The 21,602-nt window shown below is 39.0% G+C and overlaps 10 protein-coding genes across 10 annotated transcripts; 5 read left to right on the plus strand and 5 right to left on the minus strand.

Moving 5' to 3' along the window:
- Nucleotides 1-116: 116 nt before the first annotated feature.
- On the plus strand, nucleotides 117-2,155 carry snRNP-U1-70K (small ribonucleoprotein particle U1 subunit 70K). The gene is made up of 2 exons (XM_068284557.1): nucleotides 117-277; nucleotides 351-2,155. Exon 2 carries the CDS (start codon nucleotides 435-437, stop codon nucleotides 1,836-1,838), a length of 1,404 nt encoding a protein of 467 aa, XP_068140658.1. The 5' UTR covers nucleotides 117-277; nucleotides 351-434; the 3' UTR covers nucleotides 1,839-2,155.
- A 1,641-nt stretch (nucleotides 2,156-3,796) lies between these two features.
- On the plus strand, nucleotides 3,797-4,705 carry Sumo (Small ubiquitin like modifier). Its single transcript, XM_068284558.1, has 2 exons — nucleotides 3,797-3,954; nucleotides 4,110-4,705. The coding sequence occupies exon 2, from the start codon at nucleotides 4,202-4,204 to the stop codon at nucleotides 4,490-4,492; it is 291 nt and encodes a 96-aa protein (XP_068140659.1). The 5' UTR covers nucleotides 3,797-3,954; nucleotides 4,110-4,201; the 3' UTR covers nucleotides 4,493-4,705.
- A 1,818-nt stretch (nucleotides 4,706-6,523) lies between these two features.
- Nucleotides 6,524-8,053, minus strand: Coprox (oxygen-dependent coproporphyrinogen-III oxidase). The gene has a single exon (XM_068284453.1). It carries the CDS (start codon nucleotides 7,924-7,926, stop codon nucleotides 6,742-6,744), a length of 1,185 nt encoding a protein of 394 aa, XP_068140554.1. The 5' UTR covers nucleotides 7,927-8,053; the 3' UTR covers nucleotides 6,524-6,741.
- Nucleotides 8,054-8,217: 164 nt separating this feature from the next.
- On the plus strand, nucleotides 8,218-11,073 carry sip2 (septin interacting protein 2). The gene is given in 5 exon segments (XM_068284751.1): nucleotides 8,218-8,376; nucleotides 8,443-8,558; nucleotides 8,696-9,923; nucleotides 9,926-10,483; nucleotides 10,773-11,073. Coding segments are annotated over 4 exon segments (2,103 nt in total). The 5' UTR covers nucleotides 8,218-8,376; nucleotides 8,443-8,484; the 3' UTR covers nucleotides 11,016-11,073.
- Nucleotides 11,000-12,294, minus strand: Hmgcl (hydroxymethylglutaryl-CoA lyase). Its single transcript, XM_068284750.1, has 2 exons — nucleotides 12,135-12,294; nucleotides 11,000-12,081 (listed from the first exon to the last, which is right to left on the minus strand). Exons 1-2 carry the CDS (start codon nucleotides 12,195-12,197, stop codon nucleotides 11,143-11,145), a joined length of 1,002 nt encoding a protein of 333 aa, XP_068140851.1. The 5' UTR covers nucleotides 12,198-12,294; the 3' UTR covers nucleotides 11,000-11,142.
- Nucleotides 12,295-12,519: 225 nt separating this feature from the next.
- Atac1 (Ada2a-containing complex component 1) lies at nucleotides 12,520-13,633 on the plus strand. Its single transcript, XM_068284405.1, has one exon. It carries the CDS (start codon nucleotides 12,567-12,569, stop codon nucleotides 13,611-13,613), a length of 1,047 nt encoding a protein of 348 aa, XP_068140506.1. The 5' UTR covers nucleotides 12,520-12,566; the 3' UTR covers nucleotides 13,614-13,633.
- On the minus strand, nucleotides 13,629-15,139 carry LOC137572653 (enoyl-CoA delta isomerase 1, mitochondrial). The gene is made up of 4 exons (XM_068284406.1): nucleotides 15,036-15,139; nucleotides 14,444-14,681; nucleotides 14,240-14,386; nucleotides 13,629-14,179 (listed from the first exon to the last, which is right to left on the minus strand). The coding sequence occupies exons 2-4, from the start codon at nucleotides 14,666-14,668 to the stop codon at nucleotides 13,712-13,714; spliced, it is 840 nt and encodes a 279-aa protein (XP_068140507.1). The 5' UTR covers nucleotides 14,669-14,681; nucleotides 15,036-15,139; the 3' UTR covers nucleotides 13,629-13,711.
- A 343-nt stretch (nucleotides 15,140-15,482) lies between these two features.
- LOC137572613 (translocon-associated protein subunit gamma) lies at nucleotides 15,483-16,416 on the plus strand. Its single transcript, XM_068284360.1, has 2 exons — nucleotides 15,483-15,743; nucleotides 15,825-16,416. Exons 1-2 carry the CDS (start codon nucleotides 15,596-15,598, stop codon nucleotides 16,247-16,249), a joined length of 573 nt encoding a protein of 190 aa, XP_068140461.1. The 5' UTR covers nucleotides 15,483-15,595; the 3' UTR covers nucleotides 16,250-16,416.
- A 527-nt stretch (nucleotides 16,417-16,943) lies between these two features.
- yip2 (yippee interacting protein 2) lies at nucleotides 16,944-19,425 on the minus strand. The gene is made up of 5 exons (XM_068284359.1): nucleotides 19,143-19,425; nucleotides 18,707-18,873; nucleotides 17,447-18,220; nucleotides 17,221-17,375; nucleotides 16,944-17,152 (listed from the first exon to the last, which is right to left on the minus strand). Exons 1-5 carry the CDS (start codon nucleotides 19,159-19,161, stop codon nucleotides 17,071-17,073), a joined length of 1,197 nt encoding a protein of 398 aa, XP_068140460.1. The 5' UTR covers nucleotides 19,162-19,425; the 3' UTR covers nucleotides 16,944-17,070.
- Nucleotides 19,426-19,564: 139 nt separating this feature from the next.
- On the minus strand, nucleotides 19,565-21,447 carry Srp54 (splicing regulatory protein 54). The gene has a single exon (XM_068284358.1). The coding sequence runs from the start codon at nucleotides 21,339-21,341 to the stop codon at nucleotides 19,752-19,754; it is 1,590 nt and encodes a 529-aa protein (XP_068140459.1). The 5' UTR covers nucleotides 21,342-21,447; the 3' UTR covers nucleotides 19,565-19,751.
- Nucleotides 21,448-21,602: the final 155 nt, after the last annotated feature.

The raw sequence follows: 21,602 nt of genomic DNA on the forward strand, positions 1-21,602 counted from the left end.
TAAACGAACTAGTTCGTCTAAAACCACAGCTTGTTATTTTCGCGTTTGCAGCCCTTGCACTTTAAAACGCTTCGACAATCGCTAAAAAATACCATGGCTATAAAATCGATAATTATATTCTTATCGACGTATGGTTTAAATCATCCCTAGCTGCACACACACAAGCGCAGCGAAGAAAAAAAAGCAATTTTATAAGTTTTTTTTTGATTTTATTAGAATAGAAAATCCAAAAAAGCAGCGGCGGCGATACATAAAGCAATTCAAATGGATATTTGAGGTAAGTTTAGCTTACTTTAATGGCAAACAGCAAACATTAAACCAACCATAACCTAAAAAAATGTTTTCCTTAGATTTCCAGAAAAAGGTAATAAACAAAATAAAAGAAAAACAAAAAGTACTAAAAATAGGAAACCAAAAAAACACATCTAGCAAGAATGACCCAGTATCTACCGCCAAATCTTTTGGCGTTATTCGCCGCACGGGAGCCCATACCATTTATGCCTCCCGTAGACAAGCTGCCTCATGAGAAAAAATCACGCGGCTATTTGGGAGTGGCAAATTTTATGGCCGATTTCGAGGACCCACAGGATACACCGCTACCGAAAACAGTGGAGACGCGACAAGAGCGATTGGAGCGACGCCGACGTGAAAAAGCCGAACAGGTAGCCTACAAGCTGGAACGTGAAATTGCATTGTGGGATCCAACCGAGATTAAAATGGCCACAGAAGACCCATTTCGTACGCTATTCATAGCGCGTATCAACTATGACACTTCGGAGTCGAAGCTCCGCCGGGAATTTGAATTTTATGGCCCGATCAAGAAGATCGTGCTTATTCATGACCAGGAGTCAGGTAAACCCAAGGGCTATGCCTTCATTGAGTACGAGCACGAGCGTGATATGCATGCCGCCTACAAGCACGCCGATGGTAAGAAGATTGACAGTAAACGTGTTCTAGTGGACGTGGAGCGAGCCCGTACAGTAAAGGGTTGGCTTCCCAGACGACTAGGTGGTGGCTTGGGTGGCACCCGGCGAGGTGGCAACGATGTCAATATCAAGCACTCTGGCCGCGAGGACAACGAGCGAGAGAGGGAACGCTATCGACTTGAAAGAGAACGTGAGGATCGTGAAGGCGGGGTAGCGGGTGGTGTTGGTGGTGGTCGCGGTCTTGATGCCCGTAGTGGACGCGGCGCCGCATTTAATATGGGCGACAGTCGGCGACGGTCACGATCGCGTGATCGTCGCGATAGGGACAGGGATCGTGGCGGACGTGGTGGAGCTGGTAATGGTGCTGGTGGCGCCCGTTCCCGCAGTCGTTCGCGCGAACGAAGGAAACGTCGTGCCGGCAGCCGAGATCGCTATGCCGATGACTTTGATCGCCGAGACAGGCGTGACCGAGGAGGCGAACGAGATCGGGATCGTGATCGCGATCGCGAACGTGAGCGCGAGAAGAAAAAGAAACGCTCCAAGTCACGAGAACGTGAATCATCGCGGGAAAGACGGGAACGCAAACGTGAGAGGAGGGAGAGGGAACGTGGTAATACCAGCGGAGGTGATGTTAAAGAGCGTAAACCTGATTTCCGTGACATGGACATTATTAAGATTAAAGAAGAGCCCATGGATGATGGTTATCCCTCGTTTGACTATCAAAATGCTGCCGTTAAACGCGAACAGTTGGACGACGATCAACAAGAGGAGAAATATCGTCCGCCTCCAAATATGTTTAGTGTTCCACCGCCGCCCATTATTGGACGCAACAACAACAGCACCAACAACAATAACAGCAACTCGAATTCGACTCCTGACAATGGCCCAGAGCAGAACTGGTGGCGTCAATAGATCGAGATTCTTATGGATAGATACGGGATTGGTATTCATACGATAAGTTTATGCACTTTTATACACACACAGAGAAAAAATGCAAAGAAAACAAAACAAACTTTTGACGACGATCCCAAAAAAATTCGCTCCACATGCTATCTACTCTAGTAAACATTTCGCAGGTTCCATTTTACACTAAAAAAAAAAAAAAAAAAAAACCAAAACTTAACTAATTGTGCATAGCTTAACCTAATAACAACAAAAACCATTTACAAAATTATAATTAAACATATTAATGAATATGAAAAAAAGTAAGTAAACTAAAAATAAAGCCAGCCCCGAGTTATGTGTTTGTTTCCCCACCTTTGGTAAGGGGGTTAACGGGAATAACCAGATGATGATGATGATCATGCAGATGATGGTGTATCAATGGCAGAATCGAATTTTGGTTTGGATTGGTAAACTCCTTTTTTTAGCCCATGGTGGTTCGTGGGCCTTTTTTAATTTTCTCTTTGTCATACATAATTGTTTTTTTTTTTTACTCTTATATTGCAAAACTTGCACTAACTCGTGCCCTTTCTATTTTCTCTATCTTTTTGCAGTTTTCAATCAGAGTTGAAAATCTGAAAATTAGTTCCGAAAAGTAAGATTATGTAAATATAAAAAAAAAAAATAGTTATGAAACAAATTTTAAAAAAGCTTACATCAAAGGTAATTTCTGTTGTTTAAATTGCACAAAATCTCACTAATATGTTGTTCCGTTCCTCCATCGTTCTAGGCCAACACTAGTAACGTGATGGCCCCTCACAGAGATAGAAATACATCTCCTCCTCCATTCTTCTCCTAAATATGGGTTGTAAGTGTGTAAGTTAATTTCAAACGAAAACTGCAAAACGATGTAAGTTTCATCTTCTGGTAAGATTTCGAAGTTTTTCTCCCATTTATGGTAAGAAAAGAGTTTTCTGTGCCAAGGGATTTATCCCTAGCACACTCGGGCTTCTATCTGCTCCATGTCCCCCAACTCATCTGGTAATACATAATGGTAACATTTTCAATTTGGAAGCAAGGACTTCTTCATGGTGTGTTGTGTGCAGTAAAAGGTTTGATATTGGTAAAAAAGGAAAAGGATCAAATTGGGGTTTGCATTTAAAAGTGTTTCTGTGTTTTTGTGTGTCTCTAGGGAAATTGAATTTAATGTAACATTTATTTCGAAAACTAAGTAGGCCACGTTGTAATATCAAAAATTGTATAAATTGTCTAGTTTACCACATTTTTCCTGTACCAATCTTGAGTGCAAGCAATAAACATCTCGTTTACAATTAAAATTTGAGCAAACAAATTGTTTTTAAAGCGTGTAATTTGATGAAATTTTAAAAGTAAGTATATCTTATTCTAAAAAAATAAAGATGCATTTTTGAAGATTTTCAATTAGGCGGCAAATTTCTGTTTTCAAATGGCTTGAATAACGACATATTGCTGCCCTGATAATCGCAATTTTGATCCTTCAAAAATATGCCAAGAATTTGTTATTTTTATAATAATAGTCAATAATTCAATAAAAATATTAAGGTTGAGAGATAATTAAAATTACAACCAACCTTAAAAACTAGATATGTATGTATGTATACCTACTAGGCCTAAAGCTACACTTCTACATAAATATACTTTTTTTTTTTGAAACTTACATAGTTGGTTTCTTAAGAATATCTACATATTTGTTTATTATTTTATTATTGTTAATTTATCAGATCGCTTTATAGTACAAACTCTTAGTATTTTCGTGCAGTCTTGCCAACTGACATTTTGGTATTTTTTTTTTTTCAAACGTCCTAATAAATTTTGATGTTTTGTTTCATAAGCAAATGTTAACACATTTTTGTTATATCTAAAATAGTCAAAACTTATTTATAGAATTCTAAGGTTGCATTTTTAAAACTAAAATGAGTTTAATTTTTTAATTCTAAAATACTTTTGCAGATATTTTTCAGACTTTGCCTATCGATAAATGAGTTGTCGATATTAGTGACACCATTTTTTGGCGTGTGTAGCAGAAAGAAGCCGCTTAAAGAAGAAACAGCGAAAAACGCTCATTTACAAATATAACAAGCAAGACTGAAGGCTCATCGTACGCTAGGTATACAATTGTGTAAAGTGTTTATATAAAGTTCAAGTAATTTTCATATTTAAAACAGAATTTTCGGTGCCTGTTTTTATTACACTTTCCTCCCCCGCAGTCTTGTCTCGTATCTTGCTAAAACAATTGTCTCTCACTCTCTATTTATCGTACAGCACGCCCGGCATCATTAGAAGTGGTCTCTATAAGTTAATATTATTCTCATTTTCCTTCCTGCTGCAATCAGCCCAACAAACAAACAGCCAAAATGTCCGATGAAAAGAAAGTTGGCGAAACGGAACACATTAATCTTAAAGTTTTGGGCCAAGACAATGCCGTTGTACAGTTTAAAATCAAGAAGCATACACCGTTGAGGAAACTAATGAATGCCTATTGTGACCGCGCTGGACTCTCCATGCAGGTGGTGCGTTTCCGTTTCGATGGCCAGCCGATCAATGAGAACGATACTCCAACCTCACTGGAGATGGAGGAGGGTGACACCATTGAGGTGTATCAACAGCAAACTGGCGGAGGCAGCATCGTTGTTGCATTTTATTAAATAAAATCTATATTTTACATAGTTAAGCTCCTAGTTACACCTCATTTTTATGACAAACAAAACAAGAAAAAGCAAAGAAAAAACACTAGACAACAACAAACGCGCTTTGCTATCATACATAAAAACAACAACAAAAACAAACAAAACAAATACAATTTATACAAAACTGTCCGGCAGATGAATGAAAAAAATAAAGCATTCTTATAAAAACTACGATTATGATAAAAAGGATACCAAAAATGTCTAATTTTTCGTTTATTCTCACCCTCCTCCTACACAAAAAATACCCTGTAAATGTAGCTTGGCATTTTTTTTTTTTTTTTTGTTTCGCCGGCTGGCGCGAATTTCCCGCTTTTATCCCTCTGGTTTCTGATAGTATACACACACAATCACTTATACATGTGGTGTGCTATGGGGGAAACGTAAATGTATTGTGTTTGTGTGTGTGCGTAAATGGGTATACATACACAGATTCGAGACTGACCCGACCTTAACTGAATATTGAAGAAATCCGGCAGAACAGTATACATGGCGAATACATGGCAAGCCAATATCATAACCTCACTTTTATATATGGGAAAAATTTGATACGTATACACATATATGATGACGTCATCCCTAGAATTGTGACCGCGCGAATTAGTCATTCTATAATGACTAAAGGTGTAAACTGTACTTTTTTAAAAACCTAGGCTATATTCTAATAACTTATATTTGAAGCTAGACAAAATTTTTAATTGTCTAATTGTAAGTCAAATTTTGATTGGTCATATATACATATGTAATTAATATATTTACAAAATATAATGAAATATTTTTTAAATTTATATAATAAGTAGCCCAAAACCTGTTTTTCATCTCTTAAACTTAAAGAATTTTAATGTCTAAGATCCTTTTTACTTCCTCAGTCGAAAATAGTTTCTCTTTGGGATACCAAAAATCTAAAAGATAGCCATACAAAAATAAATAATCTTCATCTTAAAATTTAACTTGAAACTTGAATCTATTAGATTTAAAACATGTTAAGAAGTTTAATTTAAAATGAAAATTACAAAAACCATTTCTTTTCTTTTAAAGTTGCTTCATTATTAAAAGCACTTTGGATTTATTAAGCTATGTACATATGTATACATACATACATATAACGTCTAAAAGTCCCCCAATTCCACTCCTGTTAGACACACATCCACTGCCGACTTCACCTCAAACGCCTCCATCGTTCTTATCTTTATTTATTACCATTGTGAGCGGAACAAAATTAATTAACTAATTTAAGGTTTAGATGAAATTGTAATATATTTTAATACATATATTTAAAACATATTAGAATATGTTTAGAAGATAATTGATATGACAAATGTCCATTTTCGATCCTTAAATTTTCACTTCCGAATTTGTGCCTCCCTGGGCCCCCACTGGAAATCCAGGGCTACAAGCACACCTCTTACATGAACAATCCCTTCCTTGGCTTTCAGTTGGGGTATCGCTCCAAGAAAATTTTCACTTTCGCCAAAAGAAACAGCTAAAAAAATAAATTATTTTATTTTTAAATTATATTTTTGATTTTTGCGGATCATGACACTTTCAAAAATAATATTTCATCAATTTAAGAAATGCTGTTCCGATGAATGAAATAGATCGGCATGTAAGCCAAGGCGCCTGAGGTCAATCAATACATTTGTATGTAGAAACATTCATGTACATATAATACAAATCATAGAAAACAAATTTTCGTTATCCCCAAACCCTTTCCATTATCCCCGACGGAACTAACTTTCACCATTGCTTCATTGGAGGAGAAATACCACTTACATCGGGGTTCAAACTCGAGAACAACGAATTCAAGTGATACACAAATATACAGAAAATGTGTACATCATATGTATGTATGTATACAATTGCATATACATATGTACATACATATGTATGTATATTTATAACAATTACATTAACTATTGTTAATATATGTACATACATATGCCCGTTAATTAACAATTAAAATATATAAATATTTCTCGTTTTAACCGAAAATTTGTAGGCAAAGAAAAAACATTTTTAATTTATTTTGTTTGCTCTCAAATATAATTAGTTAACAAGGCAAATTACATACAAAGAACAAGTTTTGATCGTATTTAGTTTTTAATTTAAATAATATTGCATTTATATTTAGATTTATATGGATAAAAAGGCACCATTTCCCGAAAATAAAATAAGTCTCTTTACAAACGATGACAACTACCCATTTTTGTTTATACCCAATCTTTGGGATTTTTAAGTACTTTTAGTAGTTCACTTTCTCTGGTCTTTTCCTTGGGCTCGTGCATGTACTCCCAGCGGGCATGCAGAGGTAGAGACATCAAAATGCTCTCATACCGGGCTCCTGGCGTATAGAGGCCAAATTTGGTTCCACGATCATAGATCAGATTGAATTCAACATAGCGGCCACGACGAAGCAATTGCCATTGACGCTCATTGTTGCCGTAATCATCGTTTTTGTGCTTCTGAACAATGGGCAAATAGGACGGGATAACGGCACGGGCACAGCTTGAAATGAAATTGAAGCAGGCATCCTGATTTGGACTGTCGATGTCATCAAAGAAAATTCCACCAATTCCACGACTTTCGTTGCGATGCTTAATGCGGAAGTATTCATCACACCATTTCTTGAATTTGGGATAATAGGTGGCATCATGTTCATCGCATGCATCTTTCAGGGTCTTATGGAAATGAAAGGCATCTTTCTCATCCAGATAGTAGGGGGTAAGATCTGTACCGCCACCGAACCACCACTGTTTCTGGCCATCGGGAGTCTCTACCTCAAAGTAACGATAATTAAAGTGTATGGTGGGCACATTGGGATTACGAGGATGGATGACGGCACTGACACCACTGGCAAAGAAAGGCAATTTAGTGCCCTCGGTTAGATTTTTGCCACGGGCACGCATCTGTTGCACCGCCTGTGGAGGTAGCCAACCAGTGACGACGCTAATATTTACTCCAGCCTTCTCGAAAACATCGCCATCCTGAAGGACGCAAGTAATCCCGCCGCCACCTTCTTTGCGATGCCAACGATCTACGATAAATTTCTGGCCATTCATTTCTTCCGTTTCCAGGGAGCGACAGAATTCCGCTTGAATTTCCATAATTAGCAATTCCATACGATGCCGCATATTGTCTGGATCCTCCAGCAGGACATTAGCATCCGTAATGGGCTCCGCCATGAAACGGTTCACATTTAACTTACGCTTGACCTTTGATGCATCATCAGGCGTCGCCGCCGCATTTGCGTACGTGATCAGTGTGGCGAAGCCACTACTTGCCAGCATAAAACCACCGACAAAGAGGCGTTGTTGGCTCCTCTTGCTAGTTCGTCTTAACAATTGGAATGTGGTTAACGACACCAAAGTAGAGAGCCTTCGCCGTAAAGCATTCATTGTGCGTGGCCTACTTTAATTTTGAAATAAATAAATTTTCACACAATCTTTTTTATGTTATCTTTCGGCAACCGGCATTAGGATCTTTTGGGTGCTCATAGGGGTGTTGTGGGGAACAACTTAATTGGCCATCATCATGAAGTGCATAATACTTGACATCGATAAAAAGATTTATTATCGTTATCGAAAATGTCATATGGGCACATACCACAAAAAATACTTTTTGTTTGTAGCCCTGGCTAATAAAAACACGATGGTATCGATTTTCAAATTTACCCGACTCTGCCAGAGCGTCGATTTCTGAAATGCTAAGAAAGGAAAAGAATACAAAACGAGGAAGCGATCACTGATGTTGCAGCGAAAATAAAATACAAAACAAAGACATACTTTTAACAAATACTGTGGATGTCAATGGTTTCATATTTGTCTACAACATAAAATATAAAAGAAGTAAGTAGTTCTGATGATAATGATCGTGCGTTGTTGAATGGATGTATCTGCATTTTCTTCAATTAGGCGTCGTGTTTAGGTAAAGGAGGCTGAAAAACACTTAAAATCATGTCTGATCTTGGAAAATTCCAAAATAATCCGGCATGGCGTGAAAAGTTGTGCAAATTTCTGTTAAAGGAACGGTAAATACCTGCCATATACCTCGACCTTGCTAGATGTTTGACAAGTAGAATAAAATTAGATGAATTTGTTTGCATGAAACAAATCAAAAAAAAAAAGAGAGAAAAAGTAAACGTATAACAATTTATTCGTATTTCAGTTCACCGCCTAAGAAGATAACTCAAGCTGCAGAAATAATGGAGCAAGCAAAAGAAAGTCCCTACAGGATAAACATGCCAGTATCACCAAAGGCAGAGTTGAATCCACCCCTTGATCAGTCCGATGATAGTCTTGACATTAATGAGGTCGACGACACCTTCTCGGCCATGGAGCGTATGTGCGATAAAAGTGGATCCGATCCGGATAGCACTTTATTTCAATATCTACATAGCGATGATAAGGAACAGATTATCCATTTAGCCAAAGAGCGAAATCAGAGCAAGGAATTACCAGATGATACATTCGCTGCCATTGAACGTATGTGTGATAAAAGTGTATCCGATCCAAATAGCACTCTATTTCATTATCTACAAAGCGAGGATAAGCAAAAATTCATTGATTCGAGTAAAGATCAAAAGGAACTTACAGAGGATTATAAGGAAATTGAAACATTAAATCGGCTAATGGCAGATATAAGCACTCACGAACAAATCGATATGGAAAGTCCTCTAAAAGGTGTGGAACACACACTATTGGAGGATATTGAGGCACCATCTCGGTTTTGGGACAATGATTCATCTGTCAGTCAAGACGGTTTGATGTCGAAGAAGACATCTCCAGTAAAAATGGTTGGCTTATTACGTCCATCAACCATTATTGAGACAAATGAAGCAGATGTCTCCAGTAATGCATCGTCCACTAATGTTTCATCGTTGATGAGCAGTTTCCGAACCGCCATGGGAGGATTGAAGACCAATATTACAATGAGCAGTTGCTATGAGACAGCTACAGATACATCGGTTGGTGGCATGGATGAGGCTGGTGGTGTGAGTGTAGATCACTTGTTAGATGCAGCCATACGGCAAGCTAAAGCCACGCCTAAAAAACAAATCGATGAACCCATTAATACTGAAGAAACCTGCGAAATGGAAAATACTATTATAGAATTATCATCTTCTTCAGATGAGGAATATGAGCATGAACAGGCCACAACTTCCATTAAATCGGAGAATGTTAGTGTGCAGCTAGAGGATGAGGAAGATGAGAATAAAGAAAATTCACGATCCATTAATTTAAATAATACCATGGAAGAAATGGAATATATGATGCAAAAGGGTTTAGAATATATTGCTGCTAGCAGTGCTGCCAAGAACACGCATTCACCTAAAGCCTTCGCCGCCGCACCTTCCCCCCAACAACAGTTCTGTTTAAGGCTCCTCCTGCTCGTTCACTAAAAATTACCGCTTCAAAGTCACCCAAAGCCTTGATTATTACACCAACCGGCTCACCCAAAAAGTTAATTAAACAAAACACATTTGTTGTATCACCTCGATCGAAATTAAAGTCATCACCTTTGGCACAAAAGAAAGTTACTTCATCAACATCTTGCATAGATCGCTTTGATATTAAAATGGAACAACCCAAAAGGAAGTTCTTCATGGATACTCCAACAAAATCACCGGCAACGGCATCAGCTATACCCTTGCGGCATCAAATGAAACTAAAGACACCCACGTATGATCATATTGTTAGTCCCATACGTGCATACACCCACAAATCTGGAACTGCTCCTTTGATGAGTCAATTTCATAAGACAGGCAATGAGTTCAGTTCAGAGGTGATGACTGACTTGGAAAAGGGGTCAGAACATAATAATCATTTACTTAAGCCCCGCCATGATGAGGCACAGATGACGAATCCTTTAAATAAGTCAGAGATCGATGGAATCGATCGTACCACAGCTCGCCGTTTGCCCAAGAAGGCTTATATTGGTTCCAAAATTAAGCATGTAAGTTGTTGTTCCTTTAATTAAAATCTCTTTTCTTCACTTTTATATAATTTATAGTAGTAAATGTCTTCTAGTAGATGTTAATTGTCGCCATTTCACTTACACTTTTTATTTTATTTATATCGTCTGCTCTTTCATCTATTCTTTTATATATTGAATCGTATCATCTATTCTAACTAATCTCATAATTCTCCGACTATTGAACCGATTTATGTATTCTTTGTTGTATTTTCAATATAGTTTTGATTTGTTTTTTAAACCAAGTTTCCCTTTTTGTTTTTACTCACAGGTTGTGGATGAACGTACTCCCATGCCAATGCCAAATGTGCCGAAAATACAGAAATATCTAAACTCTGCTGTTGAGCCCACTGTACTGCGTCACGATGGCAAGATGAAACTACCCACTGGTGGAACGGGAGGAGGAGCACAAGCCTCACATATACCAAGACCTTCGAATCAAAGTTTGGCTGATCTTAGTCTAGCCTCCGGTGATGTTTCGTTATACACAATGAAGGATGCGCAAAAATTCTAATTTAATTATTAAATGCTTGTCCATTAACAATAAAAAACAACAAAAATATGAAACAATTCTCAAATATGTCTAGTAAATGCCATCGTTTACATTGGGGATAAATGCTGATCCTTTGTAATCACAATGATTAGGTGGTAGTGGTTCCCTTCCATGCGCGATTAACATTTGATTCGCTTGGTCTGCCAAGCTGGGAGCAGATATATCTGCCAACGCCAATTAGTTTTTCCAGCTGGACACCTGTCTCCAAGCCAAGGCCATGCAACATGTAGATAACATCTTCAGTGGCTGCATTGCCAGAAGCTCCACGAGCATAGGGACAACCACCTAAACCAGAAACGGAAGCATCTACCACCCGAATGCCATAGTCGAGGGATACCAGAATATTGCTTAAGGCCTGCCCATAGGTATCATGACAATGAACAGCCAAGTTTTCCGGGGGCACAGCCTTAACCACTTCATCCAACATACGTCGCACGCTACCCGGTGTTCCCACGCCAATGGTATCACCCAAGGAGATCTCATAGCAGCCCATTTCGTGCAGAGCTTCAACAACTTTGACCACGGCTAATGGTGAAATGGCACCTTCATACGGGCAGCCAACTACGGTTGACACATAACCACGGACACGGATCCCACCGTGCTTTTGGGCTGCCTTCAATACGGGACGAAAACGCTCAATGGCCTCAGCTGCTGTGCAGTTGACATTTTTTAAAGAGAACGCATCCGATGCAGCACCAAAAACAGCAACCTCTTCGGCTCCAGCTTCCAGAGCACTTTCAAAACCTTTTAAATTCGGAGTCAACACGGGATAACTAATGCCGGGAACTTTACGAATGCCACGGAAAACCTCAGCATTATCGCCCATTTGTGGTACCCATTTGGCACTCACAAAACTTGTGGCCTCAATACTAGTTAGTCCCGTCTCCGATAGACGATCAATCAATTCAATCTTGGTGGCTGCTGGCAACAATTTGGGCTCATTTTGTAAGCCATCCCTTGGACCCACCTCCACAATACGGATGCGATTAGAGTTAGTGTTTACATTTTGTTGTGTCACGGCCGTGCGCTATAATCAAGTGGTCAAATTAGCATAAAATTTCTATATACTTTACTGCTCACCTTGGCTATGGACCAGGCTAAAGAGCAACAATTGGTTTTTAGGAATTGTGGAAATTTTTGCATTTCTGTTACGTATGGACGTATGTATATACATAGATCGATCAGGTTTTTATCGATATCGTTAAACCTATTTATTTTCGGCCACACAAAATTTTATAAATTATATTGTGAAAATATAAATTAATAGTTAGCATTGTTATTATTTAGGATCCCACACATTTTTCTTTTGGCAAAGGAATGTAATTACATTTTATTTACTTAATAGTTTAATTCAAATACTTTGGGTAGAAAATTTGTTTTTGGCTAGCGATCGATGAGACATCACCCTGTGAATGCCTATAACATTTTTTGCCATCACTAATTGATTAATTTGTACCATCCCAATTGCTACAAAACATTGGCGACTTTTCGGTTTTGGGACAGGAAATTGAAATGGACGACGACGACAATGATGTTTTCCACTTTGAAACGGAGCATCTGGCTCTACGCGGTAATCAAAATTATGTGAATTTATTGCGTACCATTGCTGTGCTTCAGGCTCAACGTATCCGTGTCCACCAACAAATTGACGAACTGGAAATAGCACGTAAATTGTATTTAGAGAATCCAGAATTAATGCTTGACAAGCTGCGCAAGAACGAGCCCTTGATTGCAGACAATTATATGACAACAGTCACATTACCAGAGTTGCCATCATTGAAGGATGAGCCAATACCCAGCTTTTCCACCTCAGCTTCACAAATACCAAATCAGCCTCCAACTGGTGTCGATGATAAGAAAGTGGCAAGTGGCACCCACAGCCATTTATGGACAAACGATGAACAACGTCGTCTGGAACAGCTGCTAATTGAATATCCACCAGAGGATATAGAAATGCGACGTTTTGGCAAAATAGCCAAAGCACTGGGTAATCGTACGCCCCAACAGGTGTTTAGCCGTGTCCAGAAATACTTTCAAAAACTTCATGATGCTGGAATGCCAGTGCCAGGACGTATACCAAAGCACAGACGACCCGGTTTAAGTAAACCGAAACTACATTTACGTAAATCTACATTCTTTCCGGCTCACAATATAACTATGCAAATGCCTGAAGATGATTATACACTTCTGGACGACCTGCATGGAGTTTCTTTACATTCTCCGACATCTTCGTCACTAGTCAAAATCGAGCCCAAAAGCGAATCCGAAACCATCGATGCTGAAGGAATTGATACAGAGGTGAAGCGTAAGCAACAACTAAAAGTAAAACTCTTGACTGCCATACGGGATGAGAAATTGCAATCGATTGATGGCTATAATCCTGATCCCTTAGCACCCAAGTGTGCTGAATGTGAAGAGGCAGCTGTAACGCGTACCAATTGGCGCTGCAATAGTTGTTATTGTCCATTGAATCTCTGTGGAGATTGTTTAGCCGATCAGTTGATAAATTCTAGATTTGAACATATAACCCATGATGTGGTTGTGGACGCTGATACATAAAATTAGATATAAACATTAAACTTAAAGATTTATAATTGCAAAAAAGGGTATAAAAAATTCATTTAAAAAAAATGCAACGCAAAAAAATTGAATTTCACTTAATTCTTGGCCTTCTTTTTGAGACTTTCGAGATACAAGCCTAAACCTTTCTGTACGGCTGGCTGATTGACGAAAAACAAGAACTTTTCCAAATCTTGAACACGCTCGTTTTCCAATTGCTGCAAATCAGCGGCACGGAATTGCTGTTTAGTTAGGGCACGGGCCAAAGGATTAACTTTGGCAAAGGAACCAATGAATGCGGAGCACTTTTCGATGGCTTCTTCCTTAGTGGTGGCAACCTCATCAACTAAACCCACCTGTAGAGCTTCTTCGGTAGTAAACATACGTCCTTGATTTAGGGCACGCTCGGCTATACGACGCGGCAGGACACTCAGAAATGAAGACATAAACCATTTGGGTGCCACAATACCCAATTGTGTCTCATTGAGGCCAATAGTGAATTTTGGCAGCATCACACGATATTCACAAGAAGTGGCTAATAAGCAGCCACCAGCTGGAGAGTGGCCCTGGAAAAGAAAGAAGTGGTAATTGCCAATCTCGAATGATGAGCAGATTCTTCGGCTTACATTTATTGCCGCTGCTGTGGGTACACTGCTGCCATAGAGGGCCAACCAAACATCCTGCAGACTAGTCCAAAAGGCTCGTATTCTCTCTTTGTCTGGCTTGTACATCTCCAGGATGTCTAGACCAGCCGAGAATATGGTGGGATTAAACTTCAAAGTGTAGATAGATTGTTATTAAAAGAAAATCATTGAGTTTTTTATAGTTACCGAGGTGAGTATGAGGCCTCGACTTTTGTTGCTTTCAATTTCATCAATAGACTGATTTAGATCCTTCAATAATTCCAAATTTAAGCCATTTACTGGAGGACGGCACATGGTTAGAGTGGCAATTCCTGTCTTATCGTTAACCTCTACTGTGGTCAGTTTTGTGGCAGTGGACATAAGCCGTTTGGATCCAATCCGAGTTAAAGTCAATAGACTTGAACGCAGCATTTTCGAAAGTTTTCTAAGTAAAATATGAACGATTAAGTAAAATGTAACATTGGGCAGAAGGGTTGCCCAAGAGATTTATGTCCAAGAGGTTTAACTTCAAGAGTTAAATAAAAAAGAAAACCGATGAAGATTGGTGTAAAGTGACTTGTTTTCTACATGTTATATATTCATTCTGTTTAAATATTTGTACAGGGTACAAGATCGGCAAAAAAATTTCAAATTGACCTTTGGACGAGAAACTTTTTTTATCATTTGCATTATGTAGGACAAACAAAGATTAAACAAAATTATATAAAATAATTTAAGATTAATTAATTAAAACATCTAATTAATATTTTACCCAATTTTAAGTGGTAAATTAACTTACTTTTGCAAAAGAAAATTAGATGGAAGAAATTTCAAATATCGGAAACTGATCAGCTGTGTGATAAGAGTGACCAAAGCGCGATAAAGATGAAAATACCACAAAATTTTGACAACTCGATGTCTATCGATTAGAGCTAAGATAATAATCGATCGATAGTATCGACAGGAAAATGTTCGCGATATATCGATACATCCCATGTACACATACATATATTGACGAATTCTTTTTTTTTTAAGTAAGTTTTAGCAAAAATGTTTAAAACGTAGCTTAAGTTTCTTATTTGAAATATAATGTTTTCGTTTGTTTTACAACTACACATGCAAATTAAAAAGTTATTGTTGAAAATTTGCACAATCGATAGTATTGATACTAGATATAATCGATTTAATATCGATAGTTTCTTATTCGGTAACCCGCTTTTACACGTCACCTGCTTCGGGTTGCATTCGTGTTTTGTTCGTGAGTGGTTGACGTTGGCGACTTTCACTAGCGGTTCTGCAGACTGACACTCTGATTTGGTTTTGATTTGGTGTGAAAAGTATAAATTACAGTAAATTACAATGGGTTCCGGCAAACAACAAAAAGTGCAATCTTCTGGTTTTACTAAGGAGGAAGAGCTATTGCTGCAAGATTTTAGCCGCAATGTGAGCACCAAATCCTCAGCCCTTTTCTATGGCAATGCTTTTATCGTCTCCGCTGTGCCCATTTGTAAGTGAATAGTGACACGTTGTTGGTTTTTTTCTTCTTACCAATTTATGAATGAAATTCATTTGCAAATACCATTTTTAGGGCTCTTCTGGCGCATTCATAACATGGATTTGTGGCCCAGCTCCATTCTGTTTGTGTTGGTCACTGCAGCGAGCACTTATTTAATGGCCACTGCCTACAAAAACATTAAATTCCAGCTGAAACACAAAATTGCTAGCCGTCGCGAGGAGGCTGTCACCCGTGAGGTTAACCGTCAATTGGGTGATGACAAGAAGGTGACCCGCAAGGAGAAGGATGAACGCATCTTGTGGAAAAAGAACGAAGTGGCTGACTATGAAGCCACCACCTTTTCGATTTTCTATAACAATGCCCTCTTCCTGGCTATCATCATTTTCATAAGCTTCTTTTTGCTAAAGAATATTTCTCCATTTGTCAACTACATTTTCTCCATTGGTCTGGCCAGTGGTGCCTTGGCGTTATTCTCCACAAGCGCTCAAACGAACTGAACAAAGAAATTGTAATAATTATTTGATTATGTTTCTTTTTTTAAATTCATGTAAACATTAAGAGATTCCATAGAAATTTTTATATAGATTGTTGTCTTTCTTGTAGAAAGCTAAAAACGAAAGAAAACCTTCCATTCGCAAAAACAAAATAAATTGTATAAAAATTACTTTTGTGCGAGAAAACATTGTCGGGATCGTTCTGCTTTAAGCATTACAAAAATTAAAACACTCACATTAAATCATTAAATTCTATTTTTTTCACATTGTTGAATCCGTTGAGGGTTTTAAAAGATCAGCAAAAGCAATATGAGCATACCTTTCTAATTTACATATTAATTTGTTTAGTATTGTCTATATTACGTGGCAGCTTAATTAAAGGAATGCTTTATGCCTAATTATTGAGAATATCAATTCTTTCGACACATCATTCCTATTAGTCTCTGGGAATATTATCCGGCTGAACCAAAGTATGTTCACATACTAAATTTTAACACCATAGCTTTAAAAGTCTAGGCGGAAATGACGGATATGGTCGGAAATTCCTCTCTCTATGCAATGTACTTTTCAGTTTCATATGGCTCTTTTGTAAGGGTATGAATAAAGTTGTGTTTTCTTTAAAGATTCAATTTTTAAATTGTTTGTCAAAGTCATAAAGTCCCCTTCTCCAATCTATCATTTAAAACCACATGAGAGCTGCTTATCGATCTGTAATCTATTCCATAATAGTGGGCAATTCTTATAATTTAAATTTTGTTTATTTGGAAATTTTAAAAAACTTTCTAAAAATAAATGCAGGCAGGTGTTGAGAGATGGGTTTTAATTTAGACAGCTTCCAGGAGCAAGGCAATGCCCTGACCGCCACCAATGCAAGCGGAACCAATGCCATATTTCAATTTTTTGCGTCTGCGAAAGGCATAAGAAAACATTTTGTAGTTTCACATTTGTATAAAATAAAGTTGATGGAAACTTACTGCAATTCATGAACCAAATGTCCAGTTATACGTGAGCCACTGGCACCCAGAGGATGTCCCAAGGCAATGGCACCGCCATTAACATTCAATTTGGATGGATCCAATTTCAAAGCATCCGCACAGGCTAAAGTTTGGGCAGCAAAGGCCTCATTGATCTGGAAATAGACAACAAAAATAAAATGAATATACATTTTTTAAAGACAGCTTTTCGCTTTTGTTAACGCACCTCAATCAGATCAATGTCTTCGAGTTTCTTGCCCGAGACCTTAAGGACATTCTGGATGGCTGGGACTGGACCAATGCCCATGATCTCTGGCTTAACACCCACAAAGGAGAAAGCCACTAGACGAGCTAGAGGCTTCAGATTGTATTCCTTAATAGCCTCCTCGGAGGCAACCACAACAGCTGCAGCTCCATCACAGATGCCAGAAGCTGTGCCTGCTGTCACCACGCCGTTCTTCTTGAACAACGATGGCAATTTGTTCAATCCTTCAATTGTGGTCTTGGGACGTGGATGTTCATCCACAACAAAATCAACTTCCTTTCCCTTAACCTTTAGTTTGATGGGTGTAATCTCAGCATTGAAGGCACCTTCCTTTTGTCCCTTTTCCCAGTTCTTTTGCGACAACAATGAGAACTCATCCACACGCTCTCTGCTAATCTTATACTGATCAGCAAGATTTTCAGCTGTCAAAGCCATGGGTAGCTTGCAATGCGTGTCAGTGAGACCAGCCCACAGGGCATCTTCCAAATTGTAATTGGCCCCAAGAGTAGTTCCGAATCTCGTATTACGCACAATAAACGGACTTTGTGACATATTCTCCACACCGCCGGTAAGAGCCACCTTAGCTCCGCCAACCAATATATCCTGGGCACCATTCACAATAGATTGGAATCCAGAACCACATAGACGATTGATACCCAAAGCCGGTTTCTCAATGGGCACACCGCAATTAAGGCCCACATGACGAGGCACATAGATGCCATCTGTGGAGGAGGACTGTCCAAATAAAAAAGAGTCAGGAAAAGATTAAAAAAGATTGCCAAAAACAAAAAACTTTATCTTATCAACGAGTCGGGGCTTCAACAACAACTTTTAATTGTTATTTTTAATAAAACTTTAGTAAATGCATTTATTTTTGCCTTGTTTCTATCTATTTGTAACAGCTTTTCTGGTTTAATGTGTTATCCCGAAATCCAGAGGCTCAAAATAACTCCCCGATTCCTACTTAGTGAAGAAACCAACGGAGGGATATGAAATATATTTAAGACCAATTTCCTCCTCCTATACATAAGTATATTCGCCACTGTTCCGACTATTTTTGCTAGAGTTCTGCCTGAAATCATGAGAAGATTTGCTCCATTTGCCTTATATAGGCGAATATTCTAGTTTTAGGAACACTTTTACTTGGACAGGGGAGAACAGCTTGGATTTAGGATCTTGACCCCATTGTAAAGAAACCAACTTCCTCTCAATTTGACTTACCGCAATCACATTACCGACGATAACCGTGTCCACTTGCTCGCCCTTGAGTCCAGCTGACTCTAGAGCAGCCTTGGCTGCCACTGTCTGCAATTGGGTCTGATTGATGCCCTTCAAAGAGCCGCCAAATGTACCAAAAGCAGTACGCTTAGCAGCCACAATGTAAATACCTATAAATTAAGAGTCAATTTCAATATATTATTCACAGAATGTTTTGTTCTTGTTTTTTCTGTGTTCCATTCAACAGGTCCAAAGTCTAACCGGCTCATAATATGCCTGGCCGTGCCTCTATGTGGGGGCGAAAGTGCGGCATCAGATGCAGATAAGACATCAACAAGTCCAAAGTTCATTATCATGGAAATCAACAAAAAATGTTTCCCCTTCCATCACGCCCCTTAACCAAATTTTTAAAATAATCACAAATATTTTTTTCTAATACCTTTTGTTACAGCAGACATTTTTCTTTTAATTTCACTTTTATTTAATATATATAACTAGAAATAAAAAATGTAATCCAACGCTGTTAATGTTTTACTCTGTTGCTCAAATCGCGACTGCCACTCTTTATATGGTGGAGCGTGTAGAGCTTTGAGAGCACACAACTTGATTCTCTCAAAAAGCTTTTATAGTCTACAAAGATTTAAATAAATGAGCGGGTTTTTAGCTCTGATAGAGACTTGATTTTAAAGTTGCTGTTGTTGTGTCTCTAAGGAGGAAAATGAAGAATTAACCCTTCTAGGAGGACATAGGTAATTTAATATTTGTGTCTTTATGATTTAACATAAATTGTGTTTAATTCATTTAAATCGTGTGAAAGTACTGAAATCTAATGAACTATAATTGTTAATAAAAATGCAAAAATTTTCAATTCTAAATTCTGACTCTTTATACTTGGTTTAGGGGATGAAGCTAACGCATAATTGGAGAAAGGAAGATTTACAGAGATAGTAAAAATCCCAATTGGGACAACTAGATTTTTTCTTCGTTCGTTTTATGATTTACTTAATATTTAAGTGTTTTGTGTGTAATCAAAAAATTTGTGAAATTTCTATGGAGAATTAGATATATCCATATTGTCAGATTTCTCAACGCTGACAGATTTCCTTGACTTGGAGTCGGCGCTTGAGCGTGAACTCTTCACTTCCAAATCCTCGGAGATGGATTTCAGTTTCCTTGAGTCCGGAGAACGCGAACGATCGCGTTCACGGTCGCGATCGCGGTCACGATCACGTCGTCTGGATGAAGACGACGAGGATGATGTGGATTTGGATATAACATCTTTGCGGGATTTGCTGCTACTGCTTGAGGTTACCGGCTGAGGTGATGGTGAACTACGTTTGCTCCGTGATCTGGGTGATCGTGAGGAACGCTTTTCGCGATGCGATTTCTTAGAACGAGAACTAGTCTCACGCGATCGTGAACGTTTCTGGGTGCCATGGGATCGTGAGCGTCGCGAATGCGAACGGTGACGGGAGCGTGAACGTTTACCCCGGGAACGGGAGGAACGTGATGGTTTGCCACTACTGCCACCACCGCCGCCACCACCGCGTGAACGTGAGCGACGAGAACGTGATGAGCTGCGACGATGTCGTGATCTGGAGCGCTTACTCCGGGATCTAGATGAATGCTTACCACCGCGCGACCGTGAGCGACGCGTGCGTGAAACACTACGCCGTTCGCGGGAGCCAGAGCGTCGACGGCTGGAACGTCGCCGTGAACTCGAGCGATGCGACCGGGAGCGGCTGGTGCGACGATCACGAGATCGGGACCGTGAACGTGATCGCCTGCGTTTATCCTTGGCCAACATACCAATGACTGGATCAATGGCTGCCGATATCATGCTCTGAGCCTCCTTTACTATGGTCATGGCCTCTTCGATTTCAGCCTGTGCTGCTTCATTGGATTTGGCCTCCGGCTTGGTTATGGAGTACGTTGAATGATACACATTCAAATAGCCGCCTTTAAATTCCTGTCCCTGCATACGCAGGGCATGTATAATGCTGGTTTGTTCACAAAACTCAATCATCCCATACGTCTTGTTATCCTTCTCCGCCCAACGTGCATATTTTACTTCTCCTGCCCGCTGAAAGCAATCCATTAGATCATCCAACCGCCATTCGTTCTTCACATCGCACACAATAATGGTTCGGCGGATCTCTTCAATTTTCCTCGCATCGTAGAATGAGGGCAATGCTGGATATTCCGGCAAATTGAATTCAATCAATTTGGGATCATATGTCTTGATTACCTGTTGCGGTAATTGTCCTTCAATGCGATTAATTACCTCGGGGGGTAATTTCGAATCTGGCTTCTGAAGGCCAGGTACAATGGTGCCATTTTTGAGCATTTCCAGTGCACGATACTCTTCGGGTATGGCCAGCACTGGAATGACAATCAGTGCTCGATCAATGAAAACCGTGTTGGTCAAATGCTGGGCAATCGGCACACTTGTTGTGTCCGTGTACTTCACATAACAAATCCGCGACTGCACCGGACAAGAGACATCTCTTATAGTCGGGTATAGACGTATCTCCTCGATTTTGCCAATGTTCCCAAATAGGGTTTGCATCTGATCCTTGGTGGCCTGCGGTGCAATATTGGTCACCTGGATCACGCGCGGTGTATTACCGCCAGCCATGATGCTTATTATACCGTTTTCGCTTAATTTTCTGCTTAGTTTTGGTTAACTAAATATTTTTGCCCAAACGTTTCGCTAAAATGGCCGACGCTCTCGCCGCCGCTAGAAAAATCGATTGGCAGGGCTGAACGTACAAAACAGAGTTGTCACATATTAGCAAAATATATCGAGCTAGATTACTTTTATTAAAGCCAAAAAAAAGTGGTGAAGACAATGATATTAAACAAATTAAAAAAAATAAACAATGACTTACAAATACCA

This window comes from Drosophila tropicalis, unplaced genomic scaffold (assembly GCF_018151085.1).
Source record: "Drosophila tropicalis isolate 14030-0801.00 unplaced genomic scaffold, ASM1815108v1 contig_393, whole genome shotgun sequence".
NCBI lineage: Eukaryota > Metazoa > Arthropoda > Insecta > Diptera > Drosophilidae > Drosophila > Drosophila tropicalis.